This window comes from Coturnix japonica, chromosome 5, assembly GCF_054131305.1.
Source record: "Coturnix japonica strain WE chromosome 5, WE-NBRP24, whole genome shotgun sequence".
NCBI classification, from domain to species: Eukaryota; Metazoa; Chordata; class Aves; order Galliformes; family Phasianidae; genus Coturnix; species Coturnix japonica.
Window position 1 is genome coordinate 2,226,868 of NC_140667.1, and position 11,254 is coordinate 2,238,121.

Consider the following 11,254-nt stretch of genomic DNA (forward strand, 5'->3'; position numbering starts at 1 on the left):
CCCCTAATTGGTCCCAGTTTCATCCTCCACGTCCCCACTCAGCCCAGCATCTGCCAGGACCTCCCTGTGGCACTGCAGGATGTTGGGATGTGTTTCTCCCAGAGCCTGAGCCTTGCCCAAGCATCCATGCCCCAGTGGAGGAGATGGCAAGCCATCAGCTTGACATTCCCCTGTTGTCCTCTGCGGACATTGCGATAACTCCCACCTGGTCGTTTGCCTTTCTTATCGGGGCTGCTGGCCAAACAACCATGGGGCTGTATATAAGGAGCTCAACCGGGGCACCCAGCACATTCGGCACTTCACCATTGGCATCAGCAACTTGCCACGAAGAGCCACAATGAAGCTGCTCCTGCTCCTCGGCCTGGTGGCCCTGGCCCAATGCAGCATCCACAGGTGAGCGGTGTGGTGGTGGGATGGAGCCCATCAAGGACATGGGACGGCTCGCGGTGCCCAGCTAGAGCCATGGTCAAGGCACGGGATGGGTATCCCCACACCTTGCGTGCCCTGATCCCCATCCCTGCACTGAGCCTTATCTCTCCCCCACCTTAGGATCCCACTGCAAAAGGGGAAGTCCCTGCGGAAGCAGCTGAAGGAGCATGGCTTGCTGGAGGATTTCCTGAAGAAGCATCCCTACAACCCAGCCTCCAAATACAACCCTGTCCTTACTGCCACTGAATCCTATGAGCCGATGACCAACTACATGGATGTGAGCAGGGGGCAGCCACAAGCCAAGGGTTACCAGCCCCTCACCACCTCTCTCATCATCTTCCTATCTCCCTCCTCTCCTTCCACAGGCTTCGTACTATGGCACCATCTCCATCGGCACCCCACAGCAGGACTTCACTGTCATCTTTGACACTGGCTCCTCCAACCTGTGGGTGCCCTCCATCTACTGCAAAAGCTCGGCCTGCAGTGAGTATCCCTGTCCCCAAGGGCTGGGGGGTAATGTCTCCTTTTGACACGTTGTCACCTTGCTGTGACCATCCCTCTCTCATACCTGCAGGCAACCACCATCTCTTTGACCCCTCCAAGTCCTCCACCTACGTGAGCACCAACGAAACCGTCTACATCGCCTACGGCACCGGCAGCATGAGTGGCATTCTGGGCTATGACACTGTGGCTGTAAGGCAGCAGTGATTCAGCTGTCTGGATCATGGGGCACGAGGACATGGGGATGCCGCACGCCCCAACCAGCCCATCCTACTCTCCCCATCTCTCCTCCCAGGTCTCAAACATCGATGTCAAAAATCAGATCTTTGGGCTGTCTGAGACTGAGCCTGGCTCGTTCTTCTACTACTGCAACTTTGACGGCATCCTGGGCCTGGCCTTCCCCAGCATCTCCTCCTCTGGGGCTACCCCTGTCTTTGACAACATGATGAGTCAGGACCTGGTGTCCCAGGACCTCTTCTCCGTCTACCTGAGCAAGTAGGTCCCATGGAGAATATTCTCTCCTTGAGGTCCCTGCAGAGGCTTTGGCACCGTGTCCTCTCAGTGCTGTGGGGATCCTGGGCCATGGGACCACTGTACATAATGGCTGCTCCTACAGGGATGGGGAATCAGGCAGCTTTGTCCTCTTTGGTGGCATTGACCCAAAATACACCACAGGAGGCATCTACTGGGTCCCGCTCTCTGCTGAAACCTACTGGCAGATCACCATGGACAGGTAATTGTTGGTGGTGATGGGACAGAGTTGAGGGTGTTGACATCCCATAGCTCACCTCCGGGCTCCATGCAGGGTCACCGTTGGCAAGAGGTACGTCGCCTGCTTCTTCACCTGCCAGGCCATTGTGGATACTGGCACCTCACTGCTAGTCATGCCCCAACGCGCCTACAACCGCATCATCCGTGACCTGGGTGTCAGCTCTGATGGCGAGGTGAGGCGGGAGGCCCTGGGGACCCACAGAACTCAGGATCCTCCCTGAAGGCCAAGGTCCTGCCATGGGACACGTGGTTCCAGAAGGGCCACTGACTCCACGTCTCCCACAGATCAACTGCAATGACATCAGCAAACTGCCCGACGTCACCTTCCACATCAACGGCCATGCCTTCACCCTGCCAGCCAGCGACTACGTGCTGAATGTGAGCACCCATGGGGTGGTGGTGGGCATGGGGAAAGGGATGGGGATGGGATGGAGATGGGGATGGGGATGGGACGGAGATGAAAATGAGGGTGGAGATAGGGTGGAGATGGAGATAGGGATGAGGATGGACCCCTCTGGGTGTCTGGTGATGGTCTGGGCTCTGGGCAGCTGGTGATGGTCTCCATCCTTGCCCACAGGAGGAAGGGTCCTGCAGCCTTGGCTTTGAAAACATGGGCACCCCCACCGAACTGGGTGAGCAATGGATCCTCGGCGACGTCTTCATCCGCAAGTACTATGTGATCTTCGACAGGGGCAACAACAAGGTGGGGCTCTCCCCCCTGCCCTGAGCCCCTTCAGCCCCTTGCTGGGCCAGACCCCACTCTCCTGGCCCTCAATGCCGCTGTCGCTGAGCACAATAAAGCCTTGGAAATGCATTAATGTGTTGAGTTTCTCTGGGAAGGGTCGGGTCAGGCTGCAGCATCTCCATGGTGCTGATGATGATGGGCTGAGCCCCTCCTGCTGGTGGGGCCCTTTGTTTCCCCCCACCATGATGCTTGCCAGCCACAAGTGTCTAGGGCCCAGGGCCAAGCCATCGCCACACTGGCAGGGCTCACCTGTGCTATGTTTGTTCCTTGGCTTGGTGGCTCCTGTTGGCATCATCAGTGCTGAGCCCCTGGCAGCTCCCAGCTGGCCCATCCCCAGCCTCCAGCAAGCCACACATGTGCACTGGAGGGACAACCAGAAGATTCATCCCAGGGATGCAGTTCCTCAAGGGGTGGTGCTGGTGATGCTGCTTGCTACCACCTGGGTGCCACCACATGCCCTGGCTCCCTCTGGTTCACCCAGCTGTGCAAACACCCTGCACTTCAAAGCAAGGCAGCAGGTAGCCTGTAAGTCCCAGAAGGGCAGTGGCATGACAGCAGGAAGCCGATAGGTGCCAGAGGCTCAGTGCCAAGGCAGCAGGCGGCCAAGTGTCCCTAAGTGGGGTGAAAGGGATTGGCTTATCAGGGTGCCGGCACGCCTCATCCGGGAGTGCCTCTGTGTGCTGTGATTTAAGGGCAGGTACCCCACAGAGCAGCACTGCATCCCTGTGCCATGGGGTGGCTGTGGCTGATGGGGCTGGCAGTAGCCACCCACGCCCTGATGACAAAGTAGGGAACGCTGGTGGTCACGGTGGGAGCCAAGCCTTCTGGTTGTCCCCATTCTCAGCTGCAGCCTCTCCCACAGGGTCACCTTGCAGCAGAAGAAAACAAAGCAGAGAGTGCTGCAGGACAGCAGGGTGCTGGGGGAGCTCCTGCTGCAGCAAGCCCCCTCCCTGGCAGTCAAACATCACTGCACCACCAGCAAGGAGTCCTTGGAAAACTACATGGATGTGAGTGAAGGGGGCACTGCAGGGTCCCCAGTGACTGCGGGGCCCTGGGGCTTGGGCAGGGGGCAGCGAAAGCCTCCAACACACCCTGTGTTGGCAGCTGAGCTACGTGGGCACCATCTCCATCGGCACGCCACCCCAGCACTTCTCTGTCATCTTTGACACCGGATCGGCCAACATGTGGGTGCCCTCGGTGTACTGCACCAGCCTGGCTTGTGGTGAGTGTCACTGAGCATGGGGATGCCGGGGGGGCTGCAGCTCTCCTGCCCTGCTCAGCTCTTCCTCCCCCCCTGCTGCAGCCAACCACCGACGCTTTGACCCGGCACGCTCCTCCACCTACCACAGCACCAACACCAGCGTGGCCGCCTGGTACGGCACAGGCAGCATGGTCGGTGTGCTGGCCTATGACACAGTCATGGTGAGTATCCGGCGGGCACAGAAAGGGTGGGGGGAGATGTGGTGCAGCCCAAGCCTCCCCACTCTCCCCATCAGGTTGGAAGCATCCAGGTGCAGAACCAGATGGTTGGGCTAAGTCAGTGGGAGCCCGGCTCCTTCCTCGTCCATGTGCCCTTTGATGGTTTCCTGGGGCTGGCCTTCCCCCGCATCGCCTCCTCCGGTGCTACACCACTGTTTGACAACATGATGAGCCAAGGCCTGGTGGCTCAGGACCTTTTCTCCATCTACCTCACCCCGTAAGTACCAGCAGAACATAGGCAAACTGCAGTGGGCTTGGGACCAAAGCATTACCAGCGGTGAAAGCTTCACGTCGGGGTGATTCAGGGCATGCACAGCTCCCACCTGGGAGTGGACTTCTGGTCCAGGAGGGCACTGGCACCCCATGGGCACCCCACTTCTGCCTCCCCAACAGCGATAAGAGGAATGGCAGCTTCGTGCTCTTTGGTGGCATCGACAATTCCCACTTCACTGGGAACCTGATCTGGATCCCACTGACTGCCCAAACCTACTGGCAAATCAAGGTGGACAGGTAGTGCAGGGATGTGACATGGGTAGGGGGACTTGTCACCGGGACAGCCTGCCTAAGGGCCATATGCCCCCAGAATCACCATGCATGGCCTCCCCATCGCCTGCATCCATGGCTGCCAGGCTATTCTGGACAGCGGCACCTCGATGCTGGCAGGCCCTGGCATCAGCATCAGCCACATCCACAACAAGATGGGAGCCACACGCAGCCCCAGTGGCCTGGTGAGCACGCAGGGATGAAGGCAGGGACAGGACGATGTCCTTCCTGCTGGGGCTGAGGCCGGGCTGTCCCCTCCCTGGCAGCACACAGTGAGATGCAGCTCCGTTCTGCCTGACATCACCTTCATCATCGCTGGCACGCAGTTCCCACTGCCACCCCAGTTCTACATCCTCCAGGTGAGCCCCAGCCCCAGCACTCCATACCCATGGGCTGCCCACCTCTAACCCATCCCCTCCAGATGGAGGATGGCTCCTGCATGAGTGGCTTTGAAGCCTACGCCCTGCCCACGGCTGCCGATGAGCTCTGGATCCTCGGTCACATCTTCCTGCGTCGCTATTACAGTGTTTTTGACAGAGCCAACAACATGGTGGGTCTGGCGCCTGCTGCCTAAAGCACGCCACAATCACACCATCATACAACCATAAGGGTTGGAAAAGACCTTTAAGACCATCCAATTGAACTGTTGACCCATCCCCACTGCGCCCACTGACCACATCCCTCGGTGCCACATCTCCATGGCTCTCAAACACCTCCAGGGATGGTGATTCCACCCCCCCCCTGGGCATCCTGTGCTAATGCAGCACCACTTTCCCCCCTCCCCTGGCACAATGTGAGGCCATCACCTCTTGTTCTATTTTTCTTGTTCTATTTTTCTTGTTCTATAATTACCTCCCTCGAGGGAGTTAGTTGTAGAGAGCAATAAGATCCCCAAAAGCTGCACAGTTCCTCGTGTCCCCAAACCCAAGTGGGGCTGGGTTGGGTGGGCACAAGGAGCAGCCTGGAGCATAAATACTGGGGTAACTTTATTGGGTGGGTGGAAGGGCACTGGCACCCCAGCCCCACAGCCTCTGGCACCATAGGGTGGTGAAGGGCCAGGGGTCCCTGTGCCCACTGCTCAAGGATGTGTCACCACCCCTGGTTGCTCAGCACATCCAACAGTGCACCTCTGTGCCCCTTCTCCAGCTGTGCCTGGCCAGCCAGACCCACTAATCCAGCAGCCTTCCTCTTCCTCCTCCTCCTCCTCCAGGTGTGGGTGGTTCTATGTGTCCATGTCCACGTCCTCAGGATGTTCCTGAGCATCCTGCCTCGAGCTGGGGCTCCTGCTGAGGGCTGGGAATCCTGCAGCCTTACCAGGGTGGCCTGAAGGGGGGCTGGGGGTGTTGGGAGGGGGTTCCCCCCCAAGAGAGGGGCTGAGGGGGGTGGTGTGGTGGAGGACCTGGGCCAGGCGGTGGCGGGGGGACTGGGGTGTGCCCTCATGGGATGGCGATGGGGACAAGGATGGGGATGGAGATGGCGATGAGGATAGGGATGATGGCTGTGGGGTTAGGGATGGGGATGGAGATGTGTCCCTGCTCTGCGGCTGGCCGTCTACTGCAGAGAGAGAGAGATGCCCACAGTTAGCTTCATCCCCCTCTAAAATTCCTGCATTCCACACTGGGGACAAAAGCCACGCTGGGGCACCCACATGTAGAGGTGGTACCTTGGCAAGGCAGGCAGCAAGCAGTGGGCTCAGTGCAGGACCAGGAGCACGGCCTCTCCTCACAGCTCACCTCCCCGAGCTTTGGCATGGGAGGAAGAGGGTGATGAGGAAGATGTGGAGGATGAGCATTGCAAGGAGGAAGGAGGCATGAGCTCACCTGGCAGGTACAGAGGGTGCAGGGCCGGCCCTCGGGGCTGAAGCTTTGCCCATTCACCACCTTCCTGCCCTCGTAGTTGCAGTCTAGAGGGACAGTGCTCAGAGCAGGGGTGGGGATGCATTCCTGTGTCCCCATGTCCCCGCATCCCCACACTCCCATGTACTCACGTCCCTGTGTTCTCATGTCCCCACATCTCTCTGTCCTGCTGTCCCCGTGTCCCCACATCCCTGTGTCCCCAAGTCCCCCTGCCCCCAGCTTTCACCTTTACAGACAGGGCAGCATTCTCCTTCGGGGTGGAAGGGGTAGGTGCAGAAGATGGCACAGTCCATGGGTGAGCAGGCCACCGAGCCCAGCTGGGGAGAAGTGAGGGGTGGGCATAAGAGGGTCAGGGGTGCCCGAATGCCCCCACCCCAAAGCCCACATGCCTCACCAGGCAGATGCAGCTGAGGCAGGGGTCCAGGAGTGATGGGAAGGTCTCGTTGTTGTAGAAGATTCGCCCCATGTAGGTGCATCCTATGGGTTGAGAGTAGGGTTGCAGTGCCTGGAGCCCTGTGTTATCACTCTGCCCCATGCTGCCTCTGTCACCTGCTGAGCAGTCAGGGCAGCACTGCCCTGGGATGTGGATGGGGTAGGGACAAGTCTCCACGCAATCTGTCCTCTTGCAGCTCACCGAGCCATCAGCCTGTGAGGGGAAACAAGTGGCAGAGACCTTGGGCCCACACCCAGCAGGTTGAACCCTAAGTGTGTGTGTGGGGGGGGTGGGGGGGTTTAGACACAATATGAAGGGGATGAAAAGCCCATGAAGTCAGAGATGGCAGAACGACAGAGGCTGAAGTGTGGCCAAGTCAGTGGGCAGTTGGAGAGGGGTCCAGCTCTGAAACTCCCCATCCTTCCCTGAGCCAATCCCAGAGATGAGGGGCCAAGCATGAGGATGGGGGATGTGGACATGGATGGGATGTGGATGGGGACAGGTAGGAGGAGTGAAGCAGAGTAGGTTCTCATTCACCTGGCAGATGCATAACTCACAGGGATCACCAGGAGACCAGATCTGTCCAATGGGAAACTCTACCCCATTGTCATCCATGAAGCAGCCTGGTGGGGACAGGGACATGGCTGGGGAGAGGGGCACCTCATCCTGGCACACTCTGCCACGTGTGGGTACACAAACACCACCTGAACCCTGTGGCAATGCAACCCCGACCTCCTTCCCCTACCCAGTGCCCCATAGCCCAGCTCACCTGAGGGGCGTGGGGGGTCTTTGCAGCTGAAGCAGCACTGCCCGGGGCGCAGCTGCCGCTGGTGCTGGGGACAGTCCAGCACTGGACACGGGGTAAAGGAGCACTCCACCTCTCCGCTCTGTGGGGAGAAGGGAGCATCACCCAGCAGCTCTGTGCCACCCATGGGACCACGAGCAGTGCCCCACACCCACCCTGCAGACGCAGGTGGTGCACTCATCCCCATCCAAGCTGAAGTGGGCTCCGTGCGCGTAGGTCCGGCCACGGAAGCTGCATTTTGCTGGGCAGGAGGGAGGCAGTGAGGGCTGAGATGGAGAGCTGAGCCCCCCCAGGACCCCACACGTGTGTCACAGCCACCCGCAGCCACTCCATCTCCTCTGGCAGGACCCCACCTGGCTGACAGGAGCAGCAGTTGTGAGGTGAGGTGCTGGGGCAGGAGCCTGGAGGGCACTCGGGGGAGATGCAGGAGATATTGCCGGCCTACAGAGAGGAACGTGGGGCACTCATGGGATGAGCACTTGGTTGTGATCCCACAACCCCCTGTGTCCCATCAATGAGCACCTGGGACAAGACCAGGGGGGCTGCCCCCAGCCCCGTCCCCACCACACAGCACTCACCAGGCACACGCAGATGGTGCAGTTTCCATCTGACGGAGTGAAGACTTCTCCCTCCATGTGGACCACCCCATTGTTCAGGCAGCCTGAGAGCCGGGAGTCAGAGCGGGCCACAGTGGGGCACGGGAATGGGGGGGTCAGGGCTCACCTGTGCAGCTGGGACAGCAGCCCCCAGCTGGGGCGGGCAGAGGGTGGGAGCACGGTACGAGGCAGGTGATGGCCTCGCACAGCACTTGGCCTCCCTGCTGGGGTGGGCACGGCTCAGGCACAGCATGGGGATGTGGGGATACGGGGCTGTGTGGGTGCAGGTACGTGGAGCGCTCACCTGGCAGCTGCAGCTCTGGCACCCCGGCTCTGTCCAGCGAGCACCCAGCTCCTTGGGAGCCCCACGGTGCCAGCAGAGAGGAGCCGACGTGGGAGTCCCAGGGGGGGGCTCGATGGTGTCGTGAGGGGAGGGAGGAATGGATGTGCCCGGTGCTGCGGCGGGGAGGTGAGGAGAGGGGAGAAGGAGGGGTCCACCAGCTCCGGGAGGGAGTAGGATGAGTGTAGGGGGGTGCTGCAGGGACTGCAGGATGGGCGAGGGTGCCAGGATGGCCTTGGGGAAGCCTGGGAGGGAAGGGGAAAGGGTCAGCAGGGGGAGTGTGGGGGCTCCCATGTGGAGGAATGGGTGGTTACCTTCACAGGACACCCTGTCCCTGCTGAGCCGGTAGCCAGGCCGGCAGGAGCAGAGGAAGCTGCCTGGTGTGTTGTGGCAGGAGTGCTGGCAGGCACGGCGCTCACCTGGCTGCAGGCACTCATTGACATCTGGGGGATGGGCAGAGGGTTAGGGTAGTGTTAGGGTTAGGGTTAGGGTGGTGAATGGTTAGGGTTAGGGTTAGGGTTAGGGTTAGGTTTAGGGTAGGGTTAGGGTAGGGGTAGGGTTAGTGTTAGGGTTAGTGTTAGGGGTAGGGTTAGGGTTATTGTTAGGGTTAGAGTAGTGTTATTGTTAGGGTTAGGGTTGGGGTGGCGTAGGGTGGCAAAGCCGGCACATTGCTCACCCACGCAGGAGTGCCGGTTCCCATGTAGGTGGTATCCGGGCCGGCAGGAGCAGCGGTAGCTGCCCACGCTGTTCTTGCAGCGGTGCTGGCACGGTGTGGCCAGGCACTCGTCAGTATCTGCCGGGCAGAGGCTGAGGCTCAGCGCCCCGGTTGAACCGCCGCCCCTCAGCCCCCATGCCCCGGCCCCGCGCACCCTGGCAGCTGTGTCGGTTGGCAGCGAGCTGCATCCCAGGGCCGCATTCGCAGACGAAGCCACCCTCGGTGTTGACACATAGCCCCTCGCAGGCAGCGCTCAGGCACTCGTTGATGTCTGTGGGCGAGACGGGATGAAGCCGGGGGCTGGGGAGCGCCGGGAACCCCTCCCCCCCCCCGCGGCCACACCGCGCTCCCCGCAGCTCACCATCGCAGCGGACGCCGGTGTCCGTCTCCACCATGGAGAAGCCGAGGGGGCAGACGCGGGCCACATCCTGGCACCCACCGTGGTTGCAGGACAGGTCGCAGCCGTACTCCCCGCAGTTCCCCGGCGGTTCTGGAAGGCAAAGAGCGGCTCTGCGGGGCACCGGGGGCACCCCAGAAGCCGAACCGCGCGCCCCCGGCCCCACGGAGCATCGGAGGGGATGGGGCCCTACCTGGGCAGGTGACGCCCCGCTCCCCGTCGGGGCACGAGCAGAGGTTGGGCGCGATGCAGAAGCCGCTGCCGCAGCCGAAGGAGCAGAGCGCTGCGGGGCGCGGGAACGTGAGGGCGCGGGGACCCCAACCCGGTGCCATCCCCGGCGCCCGTACTCACGCAGGATGCACTGCCCGCTGCCCGGAGCCAGCATCCAGCCGGGGCAACAGCCGCTGCCGAAAGCCGAGAAGCAGATGTGGGGCCCCACGTGGCGCCTGGGAGCGAGGGGTGAAGGAGGAGGTCACTGTGCGCCGAGGAGGCGATGGGGACGGGGGTCGGGACGTGCGGGAGTGCCGACGGTACCGCAGCGCGGAACTAAGAGGGGTTTGGGGTACGACGGGCACGGGGATGAGTGGGGGACGTGGTGGGAGGAAGGGGTGGGGGGCGGGCGGGTGGAGGCGCATCTCTGGGCAGGATGGAGACGTGGGGAGCGGCGGCCCACGAGGGTCACGGCGGTGGATGGGGCGCACGTGGGCACCGCACGCCGCCACCCCCAGGTGCGGCTGGGATAGGAGTAAGAAAAAGGGGGGCAGCTACCTCTCCACCGCAAAGCTGACCGGCTTCTTCCTCCCGGAGTACACCCGGCCCTGCCCGCCTGGGAGGAGCAGGGACACACAGGCAGCCCGGACGAGCAGCGCGACCAACATGCCAGCGGCTCCGGCGGCACGTTCCCAGCGCTGCCTTCCCGCCTGCCTCGCAGCACGGGGCGCCTACCGCATGCTGGCCCTTGGCCCTGCTCCTCCTCCCGCCCGCCGGGCCGGGAACAATGCGGGGGGTGGAGGGAGGCAGAGCGGGGCGCGCCGGGGGGCCCCGATCCTCCTCTGCCCCTGCGCGGGGGGAACGCGCGTGGTGATGCTCGGGCCGAACCTCGCGCCCTCGCCGCCCTTCGGCCTCAACGCCGCCGACCTTCTCCTCGTCCTCCCCGAGGGAGGGGGTACCCGCTCCTTGGAGGGGGCAGAACGGAACTCAGCGTCCCCCTTGTTTTCTCCTTTCCCACATCTGGCAAAGCTCCGGGCTGGCCTCTCCCCACCCCTCCTCCTCCTCCTCCTCCTCCTCCTCCTGGCGGCACTGGGCCGCCTTCCCAGCCCTGCACGGGGACCCACCAAAGAGGAGCACGCAGCAGATAGAGGAGCCAAAGTGCAGTGGGGAAGGGCGCGGCGAGGGGCTCCGTGGGGGCTGAAACCCCTCCAGCCCGAAGCTCCCTGCGCCCGGCTGGGGGCTGAAGCGAAGGTGAAGGGCAGGTAAATGATTGATGGCACGGAGCAAAGGGCGATCCCTGCAGCAGAGCAACGGGGCGACCCTCAGCCTGCAGCCCCAAGCATCACCCCACGGCATCACCAAACGCTGCCCGCAGGGAAGTAGAGAGACACCTGCCACCCCGGGTTTGCTTGTAGGGAGAGAAGGGCTAAGCAC

The 11,254-nt window shown here is 61.9% G+C and overlaps 3 protein-coding genes across 16 annotated transcripts; 2 read left to right on the plus strand and 1 right to left on the minus strand.

The window, feature by feature from the left end:
• The first annotated feature begins 164 nt into the window (after positions 1-164).
• Positions 165-2,515, plus strand: LOC107314259 (pepsin A). The gene is made up of 9 exons (XM_015863329.3): positions 165-393; positions 550-706; positions 795-912; positions 1,004-1,122; positions 1,226-1,425; positions 1,547-1,663; positions 1,736-1,874; positions 1,987-2,079; positions 2,279-2,515. Exons 1-9 carry the CDS (start codon positions 338-340, stop codon positions 2,426-2,428), a joined length of 1,149 nt encoding a protein of 382 aa, XP_015718815.2. The 5' UTR covers positions 165-337; the 3' UTR covers positions 2,429-2,515.
• Positions 2,516-3,224: 709 nt separating this feature from the next.
• Positions 3,225-5,173, plus strand: LOC107314135 (pepsin A-like). The gene is made up of 9 exons (XM_085547888.1): positions 3,225-3,232; positions 3,309-3,453; positions 3,488-3,668; positions 3,750-3,868; positions 3,943-4,142; positions 4,319-4,435; positions 4,509-4,653; positions 4,735-4,827; positions 4,890-5,173. Exons 1-9 carry the CDS (start codon positions 3,225-3,227, stop codon positions 5,040-5,042), a joined length of 1,161 nt encoding a protein of 386 aa, XP_085404014.1. The 3' UTR covers positions 5,043-5,173.
• A 264-nt stretch (positions 5,174-5,437) lies between these two features.
• On the minus strand, positions 5,438-10,842 carry VWCE (von Willebrand factor C and EGF domains). 14 transcript variants are annotated; one of them, XM_085547969.1, is made up of 21 exons: positions 10,379-10,760; positions 9,962-10,056; positions 9,804-9,893; positions 9,575-9,703; positions 9,368-9,484; positions 9,175-9,291; positions 8,918-8,941; positions 8,463-8,743; positions 8,286-8,379; positions 8,141-8,223; positions 7,916-8,003; positions 7,718-7,803; positions 7,527-7,644; positions 7,295-7,380; positions 6,874-6,970; positions 6,719-6,801; positions 6,551-6,641; positions 6,289-6,371; positions 6,117-6,210; positions 5,868-6,022; positions 5,438-5,791 (listed from the first exon to the last, which is right to left on the minus strand). In XM_085547969.1, the coding sequence occupies exons 1-21, from the start codon at positions 10,486-10,488 to the stop codon at positions 5,558-5,560; spliced, it is 2,355 nt and encodes a 784-aa protein (XP_085404095.1). In that variant the 5' UTR covers positions 10,489-10,760; the 3' UTR covers positions 5,438-5,557. The 14 variants fall into 14 exon arrangements, 9 of the variants coding, with proteins under 9 accessions (XP_085404095.1, XP_085404090.1, XP_085404091.1 ...); XM_085547964.1 differs by having other exon boundaries at positions 6,132-6,210; positions 8,813-8,941; XM_085547965.1 differs by having other exon boundaries at positions 5,438-5,761; positions 8,813-8,941.
• Positions 10,843-11,254: the final 412 nt, after the last annotated feature.